Genomic DNA, 23,224 nt, shown 5'->3' with positions numbered 1-23,224 from the left:
ATAAGTAATAATGTTATGTATAAAAACGCGATTAAAACTAAATTAATACAGCTGCATTATGGTTGTTTAAAATTATTTTCTCTCTAAACCAGTCTCTGTCTTAAAAATTTAGCTATTTTAAAACCATTTTCTACCAGAACATGTTTGGGGCAAGCTCAATTTTCCCAAGCGCAAGTTAAATTTTCCAGTCAACTTGCAGAGGGCAAGCTGATGTTTAGAAATGTTTTATATCCCAGCTATAGCCATATTTTTCCCACCAATAATGTACTTTTTATATGTAACCCTTGAGAGACCTTTGAAAATGCATTGTGTGATATGACTTTATAATTTCCTCATATCTTACACTGTCACTTATTAGGTGCTATTGCAAAACATATGGCATAGAAGTTTGTTGCTTTGCAGCATGGTATCACAGTATGTTTTTTATACCATGATGCAACATGTGTCAAATCTTGTCATGTCATATCATGTATTCATGCATGATTTAGTGATTAAAAAGTAAGATTTTTTTCAACACTATTTCTATTATTTTTTATTTTCAGTCCTGAAGAATCTTTTTTCAGACAGAGGCCCAGTGCAAGTGAATTTTTAAAAAAATCACTTATCATAACTCAACATTTGCTTGCCTGATAGGGCCGTATATTTTACTGTTATTTGACAGAATGTAGAAACTACTTTGCTTAACGCAAGATCCTTTTTAAAAAAAACTTTAAATTGACAATTGTTCTGGGTGTATTTGCCTTTCATAATAATTTATTTAAGAATTTAAGAAACATTGTTGTCACCTTTTCTGCTAAAAGTTTGATTACATTAAATTTCATTAAGAGCTGTTTTTTCCAAATCCTGATGTATATTAGTACTCAGTAGTTTCATTTTCTGAATGTCCAATAATCTTGACATGTTCCTTTATCAAAGTTGAAAAGAGAAATTAAAGTCATAGAGGTATTATAGTCTTATATTGGTCTGTAAATACAGTAACTTCTAGTTTTGTCATTTTTCCATGTCTCCGTATCTTAATAGAACCAAATGCTACCAACTCTTTGAATTAAATGACCAAAATACTTTAGAGTGAAAAACATTATATTGGTGGTTTTATTAGTTGCTAATCACTAGACTTGATCAGACAATTGCATAGGTATTGACTGATATATTTAACCAGTAATCAGTGTGATCAAGGGACAGCTCATTATTATGATGCAGGACAAATGAGTGCTAATTATAGATTACCAGTGAAATATGGTGAAGAGAAATAATACTGTTTCTCGGAAATAATACTGTTTCTCGTTAATCATATCCATGCTTTGTTTGTACACAAAATTGATAGCTTTTGATACAGTTGAACATACTGTATTCATAAGGTGGAAGGACCTTCAAATTGAACCCCAGTAAGGGGATGGATATTAACAAGAATTTCTAAATGAAAATGCTGCATTTTGTTGGTGAACTCATGTTTTCATTCAGGCAAAGTAGATAAACTTTTTTTAAAAAGCCTGATCTGCAACTTACTTAGAAATCAGGATGGGCCTAATCTAGATTTACAGGTGCACAGTGTAAATTTACAGGTGCCCAGTCTAGATTTACAGGTGCCCAGTCTAGATTTACATGTGCCCAATCTAGATTTACAGGTGCCCAGTCTAGATTTACAGGTGTCCATTCTAGATTTACAGGTGCCCCATGCATCAGGCTATACAGTTTTTTGATCTCCGATTTTGTGTATGGCAATTTCTTTGTAATAAATATGGGTACAGTATGTAATAAATAAATAAATGATAGTGGTTTGTACTTTTGTATGTTATGGTCTTGTGCAAAGTACATGGGGTTTACAAGCTCATCCCATTGTTCTTTGGTCTCATCCACAACATCCAGCAATACAACAACTGTAATCTATGCTGAATGGTTTGTTGTAGGAACAAGTGGAGGAGATGAAGAAGAAGGAAGAGAGAATGGAGAAACAGATGGCAGAAGTTATTGCTGAAAACAAGCGTCTGGCTGAGCCATTGCAGAAAGCTCGTGAGGAAGTTGAAGAGCTCAGAAAACAACTAGCCAACTACGAGAAAGATAAGGAAACCCTTAGGGTAAGTGTCTGATTTTTCTATGTAAGGTTGGGTATGCAGTCATTAAGACTTCAGGTAATATAGGTGGACCAGGGATTGAGGTCTAAAGACAGGCTATTTACAAAGCCTATCCAGTCTGGATCTTTTTAATTGCATATACAGTAACATACTTAACTATGTGCAAGAGGTTTATTGTCAGATTTAGGATACCATTTGTGTTTTCTCCCTTCTTGTTACATAGTTTTCAGTGTTACAGCCACCATTATAAGTAATGTAGTCCTTTGCAATTTAGTTTAACCAATGTTTGTTTCAGCTAATGCTAACCAGTATTAAACCTGAATGCTACATTAACATATGATTTTTAAGTTTACTGCATAATCATTTACAATAATAGATTGGGGGTAGGAGGTGAGTGGGGCTGTATGTATGTTCCAATAGATTTAAACCATTTAACACATCTTAATAAGACAGAGGTGTGAAGAAAATATAAGTACTATGTATTTTAACTAATTTTAGTGTTTACAGCAGTTAAATTTTTTTTATTAAAATGTACTTAAATAGCCATGAAAATGGCCTAAGACATTATTGGCACCATGTTTTTTTTATACTTGATGCAGACTAATCTTATGACTTGGAGCTGATGTCATGGTGTAACACAGTTTGTCTGTATCCATCTGCCTTTGTAATGACTGGGATGGTGTTAGTCTGTCTCTGTCTGCCTGCCTGTCTTGGTCTACATGCATCTCTGTCTTATGGAGCTGAAATTCTTGAGCAGTTGTAGTTATACATATTTGTATGCTCTGTCTTCAGTCGAAAAGAACACCAGTAATATCTCATGAAATAGTATAATGTACATTGTCTCATAATAAATTGTTTGATATTCTTTCAGATGACAAAGGCCAGATTAAAGGTGACAGAGGAGGAAATGAGAGCTCTGAAATGGGAGCACGAAGTTCTTGAACAAAGGTTTGAAAAGGTGGGTGCCTGCACAGTAGAAGGTGCAAAGTGATGCCAGTTAAATGTTTGCCCATCCTATGAAGTTAGATATTATGTATAATAAAAAAGGCACTAGTATGCCTAGACCAATATTTAAGGGAATTGCTCCATTTGAAAACTAAAGGAATAGCAACTTAATATCATTAAAATAGACTAGATGGTAATTAACAGAATCAAAGAATCAAACAGTTTGACTTTTGTGGGTCAAATTTTTCTTGTGAAGAACATTTTTTGTCAATTTTACCCTCAAAATTAGTGAAAATACTACCAGATCATCAGACATTATTATTACTATGAAAGTCAAAATAATTATAAAATATATCCCATTCTTTTAAGACAAAATGTATTTGACAAAAGTATTTTAATTTATTTTTCTCACGCAATATTTGAATATAAAAGAGATTTTATAAGATGTGAAAAGATCATATCTAAAGCACTAGGAAATAGTTGTCCTGCTGAGACTTAAATCTTTCATGGTAAGTGATTGAACTGAACAAAATTCTGTAGCTTCCAATTAAGCAATTAGACTTCTTTGTAATTTGTAATGACTCTTGCCTTTTTGAATTCAGTGGCTATTTGAAGGGTCTTTGTTGCTTTCCTTTAGTTCAGTATCTTTGGGATTTAATTAATTCAGGTCATTTGGGTCATCCCTGATGGCCTTGGTACTAAACCTCATTAAAAGTGTTAAGTATTGATTTCCCTATATGCAAGTTATTACCAGAAATTTATGGTCTTGCATGAATATTTGAGTATATGTTCAAAAGAACCCTGTGGAGACTGAATACCACTAAGACAATACAGCTTGTTTTGTACTTAAACTATGCTGACTTTGAATTCCATTGCCAGGATGTACAGAGATGCCACCCATCCAGTATAATTGGTTTGCTCCGTATTTTCTAGATTCTTTTACAACAAAGACAACTTATTCTATCGTATGAACAGTTTCGAGTGTGTGGTATAATGGGATATTGCACAAACTCTCATTTCATATGAAATTTTTGAAATGAGTTGAATAATATTATATGATGAGATGCTGCAGTATCATGTTGTATTAATACATTTCATGTGAGATTTACTCGAGTTTAAGACTCACATTATTACACAATCGGAAGGACTTTGCATTGTTCTGTGATGTTGATATGTGATGTTGTTAAGTGTTACAACACATTGTGATAAAGGATTTTTATGATCTCCTGTCATGGTACTAATAAAGGTGATCATTTTGTGTTGTTATTACTGTAATGTATAATAAATAAACTTGTTTGTGTCCCTTGCAGACACAGGATGAGCGGGATGAGCTGTATCGCAAGTTTGTCAAGGCAATCCATGAGGTACAGCAGAAGAGTAACTTTAAGAACCTGTTACTAGAGAAGAAGTTGGGTGCTCTGGCAGACACACTGGAGAAGAAAGAGGCTCAACTCAATGAGGTCCTATCTGCTTCCAATCTTGATCCCACCGCACTCACAGTTGTCACAAGAAAACTGGAGGTTGGTAGCTCTTAAGAAATATTTCTTGTGATCTACACAGGAGGATATAGAGAGAGTCTTAACTTGGATTTGTATGATTGACAATGGAGTTTCTTAATTAATATTCTGCCGCATTCAAAATTGACCAGACATTAAGATTAAAAAAGATCAAAATTAAAAGTCATAGTAACATTTGAGTATACACCCTCAAGGGAAGTAATCTTTGGTATGATCTAGGTACTGTATTCTCAGAACTTTTCTAGTCACAAAACTCAAGCTATAAAGTTCCATAACTTTAAATGAAGTTAGAATTACAGAACTTTCAAACTCGTCACCATGGGTTATTCCTTTTGCTTGCTAAATTTAAACTTCCTTGGCAAACTTGATAGAGATTTTGGTATTTTGAACTTGAGCTTAAATTTCTTACTTGGAAAGTTTCAGGGCCTGTCATCCTGGATGGACCATGTACATGATATTCATACATGTGATGTGTCCAAAGTGGGGGGGGGGATTTAGGTTTCCAATACAAGAGAATTTTTTTTATCAGCATATTACTAGAACACAAATACTACGTTGTTCACACAAATTTATATCAGTTATATACTTAATATGCTGAGAAGAAAAATATAACAGAAAAAAACATAAAGGAAATCAAAGAAACTGCTTAAGATGTGTATTAGTTTGAAAAGGAAAATGATTAAGTAGTAGATTGGGACAAGACACCCTTTGTCCACTTCTCTAAACTGGTCAGATGTTGCCAAAAATATAAGCAAATATAAGTGTAATGTAGTTGTACACATTTTTTTTTATTATAAAAAGGTTTTATTTTGCAAACATTGTAATAGTAAGAACATATAACTCATATCAAGATATAGAGGCTTCAGCTTACTTCATACTTTCTTATTAATGGGACCCAGGGGGTGGCTGAGTGGTCAACGGCACTTGCCATTACACATCACTCACATCTCACCCCTGTCCATATGGGATTTTAGTCTTGGCAAGACCAGTGTGTAGCTTCCTGAGAGTTGGTGGTTCTTCCCAGGATCTTTCTCTACCAAATATATTGGACACCTTGTATAGCCTATTATGTTCTGAAAAATGGCATTAAAACCAACAAAATGAAACCTCATTAAAAGTAATCTTTATTTAGATGATTTGACAGGAATAATGAAAAAAAAAATGTAACGATTAGTGCATAACTTTATACACGCTAATGAAATATTCAAAGTCAATTGTGCATACAGTATTGTAATAGTATCAGATTAACATGTAGCAGAAAATGTTATTTACCAATCAACAAAATATGAAAATGTGCCGACAGGGTGGGGGAATAAGATACTTTTAACATCAGTAAAGATTATCTATGTGTAATGCCTAAAAATACATGCCAGAGTCATTACAAGATTTCAGAGATGTAAGTAGATGATGAACTGAATAATTGTTATGATGCTTTAGATATTTCTTTAATGGCCGCAAGCAATTAATGGCCGCAAGCAAGGGGTTCATCATAGTATAAAATCTGCATTCCCATTTAAGGGGTGATATTTTATCTCAAATAACAATATGAATTTAAATCTTAGGGAAAAAAATAAAACAGCATTCATTCCCTTCAGTACTTTTTGGTATTTCCCCAAACTAATAAATAAATATAAATTGCCAAGAATGGATATTTTGTTTCCTCTTACCAAATTTCTAAGTCTGTTTGATTGAATTTGCCTCTTTTCATTTTTAAATTGAGCACATTTAGTCCCCTATCTGTTTTGTTTTCAAACATCATATCTTTTATGTTATAATGAGATATACCCTGATATAAATTTTGAATTAATTTACTGAATTATTTCAGTTTTCAGTGTCAAAATAATGACATTCCACAAATTGCTATTGATACATGTTCTTGGTAAGGATATATGAAATTTTTTAAAAGTTCATTTTGAGATTTTGATCATTTAATTTAAACACCTCTCACAATCATATTTAATAAACACAAAAAGTGGGTATATAAAAACTGACATGTAAACTAGCTCATTGATATCAATAGAAATCATATTTGTCAGTTCTTATCTTTAGTTTATCAGGTGATGGACTGCATGTATATTTACCCCAAACTGTTTCTTGAAAATTTTAAAGACAAGATAGGATGTACATTTACCCCAAACTGTTTCTAGAAGATTATAAAGACAAGATAGGATGTACATTTACCCCAAACTGTTTCTTGAAGATTTTAAAGACAAAGATATGATGTACATTTACCCCAAACTGTTTCTTGAAGATTTTAAAGACAAGATAGGATGTACATTTACCCCAAACTGTTTCTTGAAGATTTTAAAGACAAGATAGGATGTACATTTACCCTAAACTGTTTCTTGAAGATTTTAAAGACAAGATAGGATGTACATTTACCCTAAACTGTTTCTTGAAGATTTTAAAGACAAGATAGGATGTACATTTATCCCAAACTGCTTCTTGAAGATTTTAAAGACAAGATAGGATGTACATTTACCCCAAACTGTTTCTTGAAGATTTTAAAGACAAGATAGGATGTACATTTATCCCAAACTGCTTCTTGAAGATTTTAAAGACAAGATAGGATGTACATTTACCCCAAACTGCTTCTTGAAAATTTTAAAGACAAGATAGGATGTACATTTACCCCAAACTGCTTCTTGAAGATTTTAAAGACAAGATAGGATGTACATTTACCCCAAACTGCTTCTTGAAAATTTTAAAGACAAGATAGGATGTACATTTACCCCAAACTGTTTCTAGAAGATTATAAAGACAAGATAGGATGTACATTTACCCCAAACTGTTTCTTGAAGATTTTAATGACAAGATAGCATGTACATTTACCCCAAACTGTTTCTTGAAGATTTTAATGACAAGATATTAGGTGATCTCCTGATACATAACTTCTTATACTCTGTGTCGGTGCATGGAGAATTTTTTCGGCTTCATTTATTGGCCAATCCAAAAGCCCTGCCTACCTGTTCTGTTAAATGATGGACAGTCTGTTTTTTTCTTAATATTATTAGACACTAGGAATATCAGTGGTGAAATAAATATATTCCTAAAGCCCAGAAATATACAGCATTTATCATTTTGAAGAAAATTTTAATTATCAACAATTTTTCTTACTGAAAGAAAAAGTTGTTGCCAGGCATATGGGATCACTTTAGTGGAAGTACACAAAAATGTCTAGAAGTTTCACAAAATTAAATTAAGTATTAAAAAAATCAAAGAGTTCTCCAGCTCATGAAATATGAGTTTTACTGATTTTACAGGAATCTTCCAGAAGATCCAAGAGAGATTACATGCACATATGTTGTGTTTCACTTAAATGGGAACTGATATTGGAAGCTTTCAAATGCCTATAAGTCTCTGGTTAGCTTGCTGAATAGGATATTTTTCCACATGACAGATGCTTGTTTTCAAACGAATAGTGTGGGAATAAAGCAGAAACTACTTGGCAGCATAGATGTCCCAGACTCCTAGGGTCAGCTCCACAGCATCACTGAGATACTTAAGAATAATTTTTTGGTCAGGAAATTTATTATTATGTATCAGTTCTTGACTTACAAGTTGAACATTTTTAGTTCAACAGTAAGGTATCTCTAAAAAGAGCCAAAATACCATTATGGCTATTGCTTTCATTTTATGAAAATGTTGTTAATACTTTTGAGTCAGATATTTTATCATCTGTAAATTGCTTCCGTCATTCTCATTCTGCATCAAGGTGATGCTTTGAAGTATTAATCAACAGGATAATAACAATAAGTCATCTGCTAATGAATCAAAGTGTATATGGCTTCTGTTATTATTGAATAGGTATAGTTCAGCTTTTGTATCATTATTCACATTAAGTATAGAGAAAACATTTAATTCAGTGTTTTTCCATTTGCAGGATGTGCTGGATTCCAAGAACAGTGCCATCAAAGATCTCCAGTACGAACTGGCTCGTGTATGCAAGGTTAGTGTCTTGCTTCTACAGTTCAAATAAATTTTTGAAAACTAAAAAGTAATATCATTCATGTGATTCATTGTAACTAACATTGTACAGAATATATAATTAACTTTGTTTTCCTATTTTATTTTAAAAATATGTTATTCTAAAGATTTTGACTATCAAGAGGGATTGACTGAAATGGGGTATATCTAAAAAGTTCTTGTTTTAAGCTAATTAGAATTGAACAAACATATCAGATTATGTGTAGATGACTTTCAGAGCTGTTTGTTACATTGTAAATTCCATATATACTCACTTAAAAGTCAAGTCAAACTGCAAAAGAGAAAGATCCTGATCTGATGGTACTTGAATGGACTTTTAAATGGATGCTATTTAATGTACTTTTTAATGGGTGGTACTTGAATTGACTTTTAAATGGATGCTATTTGAATTGAGTTTTTAATGGATGCTATTTGAATGGACTTTTTAATGGATGGTACTTGAATGGACTTTGAAATGGATGCTATTAGAATGGACTTTTTAATGGATGGTACTTGAATGGACTTTTAAATGGACGCTATTTGAATGGAGTTTTTAATGGATGCTATTTGAATGGACTTTTTAATGGATGGTACTTGAATAGACTTTTTAATGGATGCTATTTGAATGGACTTTTTAATGGATGGTACTTGAATAGACTTTTTAATGGATGCTATTTGAATGGACTTTTTAATGGATGGTACTTGAATAGACTTTGAAATGGATGCTATTAGAATTTTAATGGATGGTACTTGAATGGACTTTTAAATGGATGCTATGTGAATGGAGTTTTTAATGGATGGTACATGAATAGACTTTTTAATGGATGGTACTTGAATGGACTTTGAAATGGATGCTTTTGGAATGGACTTTTTAATGGATGGTACTTGAAAGGACTTTGAAATGGATGGTCTTTGAATAGACTTTTTAATGGATGGTACTTGAATGGACTTTGAAATGGATGGTACTTGAATAGACTTTTTAATGGATGGGTAATTTTTCACATTCAGAAATATGTATTCAGCAGATAAGTAATTGATAACTTGAGAGGTCAGATCTACAAATACAGTTTTCCAAGACCAGCTTATATCAAAACTCTTTCTTACCAAACATTTTATGGAAAGGAACCTTCTCCCATAAAAATAAAGGATAAACCTTATGTATATTTTTGTAAATCTTGTCTAAATATGGATTAAAAAACTCAGCAGCCTACTACTATCTGGGTCAAGGAATTGTTTAGATTTTACATAAATAACTATGATTAGTTTGTAGTTAACTTAATACAGAACCCATACATTGTTAACATTTTCATTTACATAGTCAAAATTTAATAATGTTAAAAAATACACAGTAGGAAATTTTCAACATAATTCTGATATATCTATTATTAAAAGAAAATCTCTTGTTATGATTTGAGAAAAATGAGAAAATGTTTGGTTATTCAGGGTTTGCACAATCTTCAGAAGTACTTTAAATTTGGTGGTTACCATGACAAGTGCTTGAAATTTAGGTGGTTACCATGAAATGTGTTTGAAAATTTGTGGTTATTTTGAAAAGTGCCTGAACTTTGGTGGTTACCTTGAAGAATGCATGATTTTTTTAAGTGGGCTCTAAAAATAATAGAAATATGCTTGAAAATGCTCATATGATGGAAAGTATTACAACTTTAAACATATCTGTTTCATTGAAAACAGTAAGTTACAAAATATAAAGAAAGAATTTTGAAAGTCTTTAAAAAATGTTACAAACACAAACTTCCAGAAATTTGGCACAAGTTGGGTTGTTGTATTCAGTAAAACCTCCATTTGTGTTGGATTGGTATTAGCCTAATTTTGGATTGTAACCACCTGGTCATGGAAATGAATGGATGCTATGTGTTGATTGGGCAAAAAAGCACAGTTAAGTGCTCTTCAATGCTAAGTTTATTGTCAAATATGATTGACAGGAGTGCTATACACATTGTACATAAGGCCAAGTTTATTGTCATATAAGATTGACAGGAGTGCTATACACATTGTACATAAGGCCAAGTTTATTGTCAGATAAGATTGACAGGAGTGCTATACACATTGTACATAAGGCCAAGTTTATTGTCAAATAAGATTGACAGGAGTGCTATACACATTGTACATAAGGCCAAGTTTATTGTCATATAAGATTGACAGGAGTGCTATACACATTGTACATAAGGCCAGGTATATTGTAGTATATGGTGCAGATAGGAATATAATTAGGCAGTCCAGCTTTACAAAAGTCTTACACTTTTGTAGCATCTTCCACAAATGAAATGGGTATCATCATGGAATGTATTAAGTTGGCTAAAATGAGTTATTTCCTTGATATTGTGGTACATATCCATACATATGTAAATCTGTACATCCATTCCAAATCCATCTTGGTGTGATAGCATGACTATTAAACAGTGTCATGAAATTTTACAAAACAAGTAAATGACCTGATTAGACTGTGATAAAATCAATGTTAGCAAGAGTTTTAAAAATATTGCCTTATGTAGACAAATTAAATTTGTTGGATATATTCATATTTTGATGACCAGATTAGCTTTTCAGGTCATTACTGCAATTTTTCAATTTTTTTAAACACATTTTTTATTTAATTTCTCTCACTCAGACCATTTTCAACAAGAACCTTATTAGCCTGACTTAGCAAAAACCACTTAAGGTAGACAAATTAAATTTTGTGTCTATGTTTAAATGGACATGTGCATGATCTAGTTTTATTTTTGGATCATTGGGGCAAATTTTTAAAATGTCTTTTACTTTTTAATTTTTTTTTACTTAGACTTGACTGTGAGGTCATACATTTTTTAACAAACACAAATCTAGTTATTTCTTTACTTGGTTGACAAGAATCATTTGCAATGGTGTTTCACATATGACAAACATACTCCTACATGATGTAACCTTTTCCATAACATATCTTGCATCTGTGTGGTCTGGCCTATATTGTAGTATACTTGTGTGGATTTCATGAACCACACTGTGCTACAGGGTGATTACTGTATGTTTTCACTCATCCTTGGTCAATTTTTTCTTCCAGGCTCATAATGATTTGTTAAGGACATATGAAGCTAAGTTGAACCAGTTTGGTATCCCCACAGAGGAACTGGGCTTCAAACCACTGGAGAGCACTGTAGGAGGACAGACCCTGGGACAAGGGCCAGCTGGTCTTGTGTCAGCTCCATCCTAAGTCTTCAAAAAACACACATATCACTCTTCCGTCTGAGATCAGTTGTTTCTTCTACCTGTTCAACCATGCTTGTTTTCAATTAAAACTATTTAAATAAAAATCTTGTATTTCTTCATGATGGGGACTGAATGTCCTCTTTTTGTTAATGTTTCAGATAAGTATGAAGCATTTAAAAAAAAATAATTTACAGTACACAATAATTGATGTAAAATATTTTAAGATTAGGAACAATTAACATACTTCAGAAATAAGCTGTTTTTCCATCCCTATGTAGATATTGAAGAAAGGAAAGATAATTGGTTTCCTTCAGTTGCAGTATGAGCAAAGAAAATTTAGGAAAGTTAGTTTAAAAAAACTGAAGATACAGACCTTAATTTTTTAATTCAGGTGATGCTTACATAGACCACAAAATTGCTGTGATATTTTAAAAGACAATGCTTATATTCATGTGTTGTATTTATTTTGTGAGTATTACATTTACTAGCATATGATCATGATAATAAAGATTTCAATTGTACATGTGAAATTTATTTTCTTTTTATATTGTATGTCTCTGCACAAATTCAGGATGTTTGTGTACCAGTTCAGAATGTCTGAGCACAAGTTCAATTTTGGGGGTAAATCATGACTAGGTATCAGAGCCCTCACTCAAGGCATCTATGTTTTTCTTGCAGTTATCATATCCTTCGGAGTTCAGAGATCAATTTACATACCATATATTTGCTTGTAAGTCCTGTCCAAATGCAAAGACTGCAGAGACACAGATTTGCTGTCAAAGTGAGCTGGCAGATCTGGATCTTTGTGATTGTTAGCAGTAACCAGTGGAGCAGTGGCATAGGTCCTGTTCAGGGTTTATGTTATTTTAAGTTGGATTTCATTTATAAGCAAGTATAAGTAGAATTTCATGAAAATAAATTTGTAAATATATTTTGCAACTAAGCAACTGTTATCCCTTTCATATATAAACTGTATGTTTTTTCTTTATTGCCAGATCGGGGTTGATTGTGTAGTAAAGTTTAGCAAGTTTGTGAATAGGAAGCCAGGACTGAATTTCACCAACAGACATTAAGTTTGACAAGATGATTTTGGTTCTTTAAAAAAAATGTGAAGGGATGTCTGGGAATCCTAACCCTAGCAGGGTCTCAGGGGATGGTGAGCCAGATCGGGGGTTCAGAAGGATGAAAACACTCAGCAAAAAATGCACTGTCGACTCTGAGAGCATACAAAACTGCACCTGGTGACCCATATTATCATATTTTATAACATTGTTACTTCATTCCAACAAGAAAAAAATCATTTGAAAAAGAACAAACCTGCCCAGTGTTAAACAATACTTTAAGAATTTTACAATGTTCATTTTCACATCAACTTGTTGTCCAGTAATATTAGTGCTGAAGTTATTAAATGTGCACACAATAATTCAGCTACAATAATTTGTTAATTTTTGCAGCACATATTACATGTATATCACAATTTTTTCTTCTAAATAAATCTGGTTTGCTTTTATTCTTTCATGGTAACAGGTTTTATTTATATACATAAACTGTATAAAAATAATCACATAAATTAACTTGTCTTTTCCCTAATTGGACACAGCCTGTCGATATTAATGTGCTTGTCTTGCATTTTTTGCAGCTGAGGCAAATGTTTCGTTTATTTTCCATTTTGTAATCATTGATTTTGTAGGCAAATGTAGAGTTATTTTGTTTTCATTCTCAACAAGAGTTTTCTTCTTCCCTTTAAGGTCCTCTGTGTATTGTCTACATGCAATTTGCATATTCTGAATGGGTTGCATCTGTCGTCTCACTTAAAATATTGTATCACACTTTTCCTGATTCCTTCAGACCATATTTGATGTTCTGTATCAAGTTGTGGCTTTCTGTATTTATTCTTCCTGATTTGAAGTCGATAATATCATTCCTGTCAAATCAAGGGTGACTGGTAGAGACCTTTGATAGACAAGGGTATCTGGCAAGTATATCATCACTTTCCCAATGCTTTATGATCTATGCTTTATCTCTTCTTAAATTTTGGAAGGGAATCAGTTTGAAATCTTTTACCTTCCAAATCGCACTGGTTCAGCTCCTTCTGATTGAACGTTTTAGACACTAGAGTTGTCAGTAGTAGTTAGTCGTTGACTGGCACAGATTGAAAGTCCTGTGACATTCAGTTTTCTTATATATTGAACAACTATGTTTCCATTGACTTTCAGCTCTTTCCCATTCTACATATTTTTCAAACCTTTATCCAATTTTTTGTGTGTTCATGATTCAGCTGATAATTTGATATGCCATATTTGGCTTGTGTACTTATTTCCATCAATTTCCATTATGCAAAGAGTCATTCAATGAGAAGAAACTTTTAGATCAATCAGTACATGCTTTACGATGATGATCAGCTTTACGATGATCATCCGTTAATGAACATATGGACTGAATACTGTTACAAGTATTGTCTTTGTATGGTTACATTATTGTGGAATGGGGCTAAACAGAATGTTATTTGAAAACCAGATTGTAGATGATAGAGAAAAATGGACCATATCCAGGTAAATTGAATTTAGGCCAGGAGAAAAGCAGAATACCACTTTAAAATGGGAAAACATCATCACTTTGGCTGAAAATGAAGTCTGACTTAAAACTGACAAATGTTGCAAGTCCTTATTTATGACTTGTATTGGTGAATTTTTGTATTACAATGTCAAAATGTGCTTCACGGCCTTGACTACTGAACTTCACTGCCTAGACTACTGCATTTACTAAACCCATATCACAAGTTCCAGTTGTGTTCTGAGTGTTCATGAAAATTACTGTGGACATATTGTGCTTTACATTGAGAATGAGCTGAGTTGTCCAAGGTTCATATCTTCATTATACATACTAGAGTATCAAGGCCTAAAATGAAAGTTTCAGTACAAAAACTAATCTTCCTTCATATTTGATGGATGATCAGCACAATTTTTACAACTTGGAGACCTTTATGCCTGGATACTGACTGAGATTTAGTCAAAATCTGTTAAGTGGTTTTATGTCAGAGTTGAAAATAGCAAATATTGACAGAGAATGTACAACTGGTGACAAACACAGAACCTACCATAAGGCTCACATGGTGCAAAAGGAATGTCATCTAATAAAATCCAAAAGAAAATGTTTAAGGTTATTTCGATTGCCACTAACAATCCGATCGAAAGTGCATTTCCTCATTCATCTGACATCAGATTTGCTCAATACAGGCATCAAGAAAACAAAAAAGATGGATGAACAAAAATCCTAGTACTTTAATGTGTACACATGAAAGAAAATACAGTAAAACAAGAAAACAACCCCCCCCCCATGAAAATTTAAGAAAAAATTAACAAATGTTAGAAATAAATTTATCTCCATTTATCTCCTCTGGAATGGTACTTGTGCTTGTGACTTCTTGTGGCATTTCTTTATCATCAAGATCAGACAACTCTTCCTCACCCATGCATTCTGCAGAGTTACTATTTTCCTCACTGGTTCCACTCGTGCTTTCACTGTTCATGTCGAAGTCATGCATTCCATGAGAGGAAGTAGTCCCATTCTAAAATAAAAAAATATTTATATGTTGTGCGACCTACAGCTTGGTGCATTTTTTGTACTTTGCTAAGTAGCACAATGGTACAAAATCGGTTTTAGTTTTTTTAATGCAGATTGTTAACCAAGTACTGTTCTGTACAACATATGCCTTTTAGAATTTCTGATTGAAATTTGAAGGGCTTGTTCAATTATTGATATGGTGTGATAGTGGACTTGTATTTTCAGTCTCGCCATATCCATAACCATTCACCGCTCCGGTGTTCTAGTGGTTGGAGCGTCCGCCTCGGATGCGGGAGGTCGTGGGTTCGATCCGAGTCATACCAGAGACTTAAAAAATGGTACTAACAGCTGCCTCGCTTGGCGTTCAGCATTAAGAGGTTAGTGTTAGGACTGGTCGGACTGGTGTCAGGATAATGTGACTGGGTGGGACATCATGCTACATGTCTGCGGCATGATGCCCCAGTGCTAGACATCACTATAAACTGCCACATTGCAGACATCGTAGCGATATGACTGAAAAATTGTTAAAAGCTACGTTAAAAATCAAAAATCACATCACATCACATAACCATTCACATTTATATCATCACACCATGATGAATCAACATATCAAATGTACACACACACCTCGGACTTACCTGGATGTAGTGAGTTCTCATGTGTTCCCGGACATGAGACTTACGGGAGAAGGATTTGCTGCAAATTGGACAAATGAATGGTTTTGATCCTGTGTGGGACTTCAGATGAACTTTACGATTTTCCTTCCCTAGAAGAAAAAAAGTATTTTCATCTCAAATTCTTCATAATCAAAATTTATGTTGGTTTACAATTTTCCTTCCTTAGAAGAAAAGTATTTTCACCTTTGATTCTTCATATTTACAATTTATTTTGGTTCAACATACCATATACTTCTAAACAAATGCATGACAAAAGTGAAAGACACAGACAAGTAAAAGAAAAGAAAAAGATTCCGTCAATCTTGCTGCTGTGACTGATACTGTCGCCTGAAAGGTTTTGCAGTGTCTACGTATAGTTATCTGCTATTGTAGTACACAGGTGCAATATATTTTGTGTTGAACTGTTGTTCTCTAAATAAACATTTTTTTCTATCCATATAAAACTCCGAAGCAAAACTAAAGTAATGACCCAACACAAGACATCAATCACTGCTGTAGGTGTTGAGAAATCGTACATTTATTATGATATGAACTCGAAACATGTCAAATCGGCACATTTATTATGATATGAACTCGAAACGTGTCAAAGATAGAGCACACGCAGGATACGATTTAGCAAACAAATCGAGCTATGTCCTTTTGGGCGATTCACGATTTTTGGTGATCATAAAACGAAAAGAAAAATAAATAAAAAGAATGTATACACATACTTGAAAATCTTTTCTTACAAATCGGACATTCATAGGGTTTCTCTCCACTGTGAGAGCGCATATGAATCTTCAGATTTCTGGACAGAGCAAAAATTTTCTTGCACATAGGGCATGGGAATTTGGCACCTGAAAAATATATTCATTTACTACATTTTTGGCAATTTGTCTACATATCACGTACTACTGCATCTAAAATAACTTCAAAATTTCACTATGGAGTCATTAACCACGTGTATGCCAAACTAATACATAATGTCCCAATGTAGTAGTACCATGACAGGGTTCGTCTAAACCAGAGGTGGGCAAACTTTTCAGTGCAAGTGTCGCATACACAAATTTACACCTTGTCGCGGGCCGCATAGTTCATTAAGTAAAATAATTAATATTTGAAATAGCAAAAACAAAAGGTTTTTCTAAATAACATCTAATTAATTTTCAGTTGTTAATATGTTGTTAACATTTGAAAACTTAAACTTCAAAAGAAGCACATTTATTTGATAAACAGAGTAACATAAACAGTGTCAGTGCGAATGAGGACTTGTTCCTAGGCCGCATGAAAACCCTTGGCGGGCGGCCCGCGGGCCGTAGTTAGCCCACCCCTGGTCTAAACCTTCCTGATTTATGTCTCATGCTGTCTAGTGTTCCAATGTAGTAGTACCATGACAGGGTTCGTCTAAATCTTCCTGATTTATGTCTCATGCTGTCTGGTGTCCCAATGTAGTACTACCATGATTTATGTCTCATGCTGTTCCAACTTTTATAACTATGGCCAGCCTAAACACCAACATTTTCCGGCCCTGAAATAATACTCTACTTTCTAAATGTGAATATGGCGTAAAAATTTGATAGTATGAATTTTAAAGCATCGGCATCAGAAGTGGCAGAAATCTATTAACGATAATGACCAGGCCACGTGTATTTCTCCAGAAGAACACGCAGCCCTAACAGTCATACGTCATGAAATTCCCATTAAAAATATGTGTATAAAACATAACAAGTAAAAGAGTAAACATATAGTTGGCCTTAGATTTCAATAATTAATTAAGCAGTAACATTCAAATATTACAGTGATAGAAGCATACATGTACTTCTACAATATTAGCCATCCCGTCATTTCTACTTTAATCTTTTCCCTGATATACTCATTCATGAAAACGGTTTATTTTTTGTCTCCAGATTGTTTTTAACTACATGGCAGGTTCGAGTTTTCAAACCATGCAAGGGCAAGGCCTTCTGTTCATGAAGGACCGAATCAGCGTAAATTCACTATTGGTCATCACACATTGTTTATAATGACAACTTTTAACATGAAGGGACGGTAGTAATACAAGGTGACACTGCTAATTAAATTGATTATTGCACAGCAGATTGTTTTCTATGTTCCCCAAATTATTTTCGCGTTTGCAGTCTTGTGAAGTTTACTCAGTGATTGGATTCGGGATGCTGGCGGTCGCACACAATTCCTAAAACTCAAAATTTCTTATATGCAACCTTTTTATACCATTTCTACGCAAGTTTTATTTTCGCAGAAGACTGCTAGATGATCGTCATCAAGTATAGCGAAACAAAAGCATCCGCCAAAAAGGCCGATACAGATGATATCTCGGGGTGGGTGGGTTGAGAGTAAGTTGAACTATTTCACGAGTAAAATAGAGACATCAGTACGATAATTTGTTTCTCCATTCGTTTTCAGTGCTAATAACAGCTGCATTAATACATCGAGGGGAAAAAAAGAGTTCCAAACGTTTACAATAATTTTAAGACAGTGACTTTAAAATTTTTAGATTATAACATAATGTTTCAAATTGTGTATTTTTCCAGTGAATGGCTGCTTTCATAAGAAACTGAAGATATTTGTTTTTCGTTAACACGATTCTTGCGCGGATTGATACAGCGAACATTGTTATGTGTGTATATATATGTTCAGTACAAGCCTGACGGAATGATCCAACAGACTTCAGAGCATATCATCTTGAAACAACAGATTTTGCTATCTGTAAGTTAAAAAGTTTGGATTCCACGTTTTCTTGATTTCTGAAGCCAAACGTGAAAAAGTACGTGTCGCAAGCTTGCAGTCTATTTGGGCAACAGTCGCTGTACCCAAATATCGACTGTCAATTAATTTCTGTTTACAATTGACACTAATAAACGCCTGATTTGTCCATCGTTTTCAGACATGATTATGATTGTGATGACAGTTTAAATCGCTACTTAAACAATTATGTTATTATATGTAATCAAGGGTCGTTAAGTTTGACAAGGTGACACGGGGTATCTAATTGTAACAGGTCGTCAAGTTCAGTCATTGATAATTTTCATGATTCATATGGAACAATAATTATTACAAGTTGATTCTTGAAGCCTACTTTTGTTGCTGGGGATTGATTTTGAGTCATTCTTGACAGCCTCTTCTTACTGAGTACATAAATGTATACGAGATGGTAAACATTGTTAACACGTTCTATTGGATACAGAGTACAGGAAAACAAAAAGGAAAAAAGAGGCCAAAATATGGAAAATGGGTCTGGATAATATATATAAGGTCAGATACACTTACTAAATGGAAAAAGAAAGTACAATGCAGTTCTAAAAATTATATCGCCGCTTTGGCGATATCAGTTTTCTTCTACTGGTATATTTCAATAGCTCATTATGAAATATTAAAAAAAAAAATAAAACAGTATTAGAGTTTTCAAAAGACTATGCAGCCGGTCGTTTGAAGTAGGTTTAATTCTAAATGACCTGCAATCGAAGCTCTCTAAGACGAAGTCTGCTACATTCTGGTAAATATGAAAGACCACTACATATGTACAAGAGAAACGGGCTAGATAAAATCAGAAAAAAATACATTGCACATATATATATATATGCCAGATATTTGTTCATAGATTGTTGTTTGTCCAATATTTCAGATTTCGATTAAAACAAAGAAGAAAAAAAAACTGCACCAATCGCTGCCTAAACGCGTTGTGAGCACATTCTTTGCAAAAAATTTAAGACTTGACATGAAAAGTCAATGACAAGGTTTGTTCTTGACTGCCACCAGCCGCTTAAATAAGGTCGCACCTATGTAAATTTTAAAATTAAGATTCTGATATATGACAATGTTTACTTTCTTGCCCCTTTAATAGAAAACTTGATCCCGAAATCTCGTCCAATAGTTCGTTTCTGTTACGATTAAGTCTAATATCGTGCTCATATATCGGAAAATGCTGACAAATACACACATGCGATTAAGTCGCAGTGATGATCTCTCCAAGTTTGTTAAATTACCTGATTTGTGCATTCTCATGTGACCTTGTAGGTTGCTGAGACACGGAAACTCCTTCCTACAGTCGCTACACTGGTATACCTTTTTGGGAGGGTCCAACTCTGATGCGGTGTGGGAGGAGATAAAGTGCCTCTGTAGGTTAGTCACATTACTGAAGATTTCAGAACAGAGAGAGCATTTTATCGTTGACTCACTCTTCTTCTCGTGAACTTTGTAGTGGTTAATCAGGTTCACCGCGCTTGAAAAGGTCTTATTACAATCTGGACCTTTCAATTCCAGTGTAGAAGATGGTGTTGGCGATGAATTGGGCACATCATGCGAGAACATATGATTTTCTAGCTCGGCACTGAAGAAAAAAATTTGGTTACAATGGCTGCAGCCATACCTTCTGGCAGATAGTCCGTGCTCCAAAGCGTGAGACTGAATCTCCGACGCGTTGCTGAACGTCTTGCAGCATACGCTACATGTGAATTCCGAATCCTTGTACGTGTGTTCAATAAGGTGACACTGCAGCCTATAAGGTGAGTCAAATACTGTAGAGCAAAGCTTACACTGATGAAAGTTACCTTCCATCATTACGTGGGTAGCAACGTGCATCTGGATTTCTCGCTCACTATTAAATGATTCCTGACACTTGATGCACTGATAGGTTTTCTTGTGGGTGCTTGCGTGTGCCTCCAGATGCGAGCTAGTTCCGAACTTGGCGCCACATTGTTTGCAAACGTGCTCACTGGTCTCTCCATGATAGCAGGGTTTGCAGACGTAATACATACGACCACTACTGTTCAGTTTGGAAACGAGGTTCTCATTAGAATCAAAACTTTTCAGACATACACAGCATGTGAAGAAAGTCGGTTTGTTCTGGAAATGGTGCTTACCGTGCATCTGCAATTCTATGAGTGAAGCAAGTGTCTGTCTGCAGATAATACATTGCATTACGACGCCTTGGAATCCGTGCTCTTGGGAATGTATGTAGAATTGATCTTCGTTTCTTAATGACATTTTGCAGATGACGCATGTGTTCCCTTGTTGGATTTTACAATGTTGCAATTTGTGTTCAGCTAGGATACCTGAACTCGGGAACACCTCGTCGCAGATGTTACATTTCTGTGAGCCAGTGTTCAGGTGTATCTTACTATGCTTGTCCAGATCAGCTTTGCTCTTAAATGTTTGGCTACAGAAGGTACACGAAAATAATGAGATGGACATTTTGTCACTGTATGGGGATAAAGGTTCAGGAATGTTCAGAGGGAGGGACATCGTCGTTAAGGAGCTGGATAAAGACGAAGATAAGGATGGCAATGACGGGATGGGAATGTTTAATGGCGTAGATGAGAAACTCAGGACCGCATCACGAGGGATTGAGGATTCCGCTGACATGTCATGACCGGAAACCACGCTTTGTGGGCTGACAGACGGAGTTATACTGCTGGAGGTAAGCACACCTTTCAGTCCATGGTCATGAGCTTTGTGGCTCTGTAATGAGAGTTTGATGCATAAAGTATTAGTCGGTGTTATCAAACTACAAATGTAACATTAACCCATTTTGAATCTTGCAGAAAAATGTCTTTTTCTTGCAATAAAAGATTTTATTAATAGAAACAGTAACGCTCAGTATATGTTTATTTTTCTCGTTAGTTGGTTGATTGTTTTTTAATGACACTTTCAGCACATTATTGGCTATATCATGCAAAGGAAATAAGGGCCTATTCGAAGGACGTACCAACTGACCCTTCCTGCTAGAATCGAAATAGGACTTGAAAGGAGATATCTACTTTGAAAGTTAATCAAATCTTTCTAGTGGTTCAAATTTAAAAACAAAACAATTAAAATTGAAAAAGTGAAAACAGGGTATTCATCTTTGAAATAGATACTGTATATCTTTATAAGTCATTGCTTCATAATCCAAAATAAACCTTTTTCCTTACCATATAAAACGCCATACTCCTCACAGTGGATTGCCTCATTTAAGAAGAATAATAAATAGAGGATTTCAAACGGATAACGATTTAATATTGAATTTATGAAACGAATTTAATAATGTCCATCTTATGCTAGCCTTGGCGAGCAAAAGCTGGAAATTATTTAACGACTTTCATAAATTTAATATTTAATCATTACCCATTTGAGATTCTTTTTATTATAGTTTTATTTCAGTAGAAATTATTTAGATAGAAAGAAGAACGAATAATTTCGTTATTCTGGCAGACTCTATACCTTTCATTTATTGTGCGTAAAAAATAGTCCCAAAGTTGAAATAGTAAAAGTATATTATACATTTCTGGTAACTATAAAAAAGAATAAGCGTCCATCCAAATAAACAGAACATTTTACAAAACAAAAAACATTTGTCAGCACAAAATGTCCAATGCGTGTGATGTCACAATTTTTGATACGGTGCACAGTTCCGATTTGAGTTGGCCAACACAACACAGTGACAGTATGTTTACGTTGAAATTCCACAACTAAACATTAAATTGTTGCGATATTTTTGTGAAAAGATTACTGGATGCAGAAATACACATATTTATAGGACCGCTCAGGTGGCCTAGAGGTTACAGCGTCCGTGTCAGATACGGGAAGTCGTGGTTTCGATACCCGGCCGAGTCATACCAACGACTTTCAAGAATGGTACTAAAAGCTGCCTCGCTTGGCACTCTGTATTAACAAGTTAGTCTTAGGACTGGTCGGCATGGTGTCAGGATAATGTGACTGGGTGGGACATCATGCCTCATGTCTGAGGCATGTCTGAGGCATGATGCCCCAGTGCTAGACATCACTATAAACTGTCACACTTCAGACATCGTAGCAATATGACTGAAAAATTGTTAAAGCTACGTTAAAAATCCAAAGCACACACACACACATTTATTGTAATGTATTTGTGACCGGATACTTGTAGTATTTGATTTGGAACATTAGACTGTACAGATTGTAACGTCTTTCTAGGGCAAATTCAATACATAAGATAGGGCTTTACTCAGGGACGTCATTTCAACTTTTTCGGAGGGGGGCGGGCAAAACTTGACGGGCTTGTTTATTTTCGTATATAGGCAACAGCAATTTTACATTTTACAGCACATACAAATTCAGATGACGTCCCTGGCTTTAGTCAACACGTTTAATCAGTCCGCTCTAGCAGATGTCGCACCGTTCTGTTTTCAAAAAAACGCAAGAGTAAGAAGGGAAATAACTCGTACGAACTTACTGTGAACTGGACTAATGCATGTACATATGCATTATGTTACATCTCCCTTCATAAAATAGATTTTCGCCGTTAACTTGCTTAGTGGCACAT

General features: G+C 34.4%; 2 protein-coding genes across 3 annotated transcripts in view; one reads left to right on the top strand and one right to left on the bottom strand.

Moving 5' to 3' along the window:
• LOC149779990 (dynein regulatory complex subunit 4-like) overlaps positions 1-12,225 on the top strand; it is a 32,206-nt gene extending 19,981 nt beyond the window's left edge. Inside the window, exons 6-10 of the mRNA XM_089936715.1 lie at positions 1,908-2,075; positions 2,944-3,030; positions 4,328-4,537; positions 8,418-8,483; positions 11,559-12,225. Of these exons, the coding sequence (XP_089792841.1) occupies positions 1,908-2,075; positions 2,944-3,030; positions 4,328-4,537; positions 8,418-8,483; positions 11,559-11,708 (681 nt within the window). The 3' untranslated portion in view covers positions 11,709-12,225. The remainder of the gene's footprint in view (positions 1-1,907; positions 2,076-2,943; positions 3,031-4,327; positions 4,538-8,417; positions 8,484-11,558) is intronic.
• A 2,742-nt stretch (positions 12,226-14,967) lies between these two features.
• The window catches only part of LOC149779988 (zinc finger protein 423-like), a 92,065-nt gene continuing 83,808 nt past the window's right edge, over positions 14,968-23,224 (bottom strand). For both annotated transcript variants that reach the window (XM_089936713.1, XM_089936714.1), the window contains 4 exons: positions 19,929-21,402; positions 16,656-16,781; positions 15,907-16,034; positions 14,968-15,272 (listed from right to left, as the gene is read on the bottom strand). In XM_089936713.1, the coding sequence (XP_089792839.1) occupies positions 15,060-15,272; positions 15,907-16,034; positions 16,656-16,781; positions 19,929-21,402 (1,941 nt within the window). In that variant the 3' untranslated portion in view covers positions 14,968-15,059. The remainder of the gene's footprint in view (positions 15,273-15,906; positions 16,035-16,655; positions 16,782-19,928; positions 21,403-23,224) is intronic.

The sequence above is a fragment of the Sinohyriopsis cumingii genome, chromosome 16, assembly GCF_028554795.1.
Source record: "Sinohyriopsis cumingii isolate HCF-2022 chromosome 16, ASM2855479v2, whole genome shotgun sequence".
NCBI classification, from domain to species: domain Eukaryota; kingdom Metazoa; phylum Mollusca; class Bivalvia; order Unionida; family Unionidae; genus Sinohyriopsis; species Sinohyriopsis cumingii.
The sequence above is the reverse complement of the archived record's forward strand: the minus strand, read 5'-3'. Positions and strand labels throughout refer to the sequence as shown.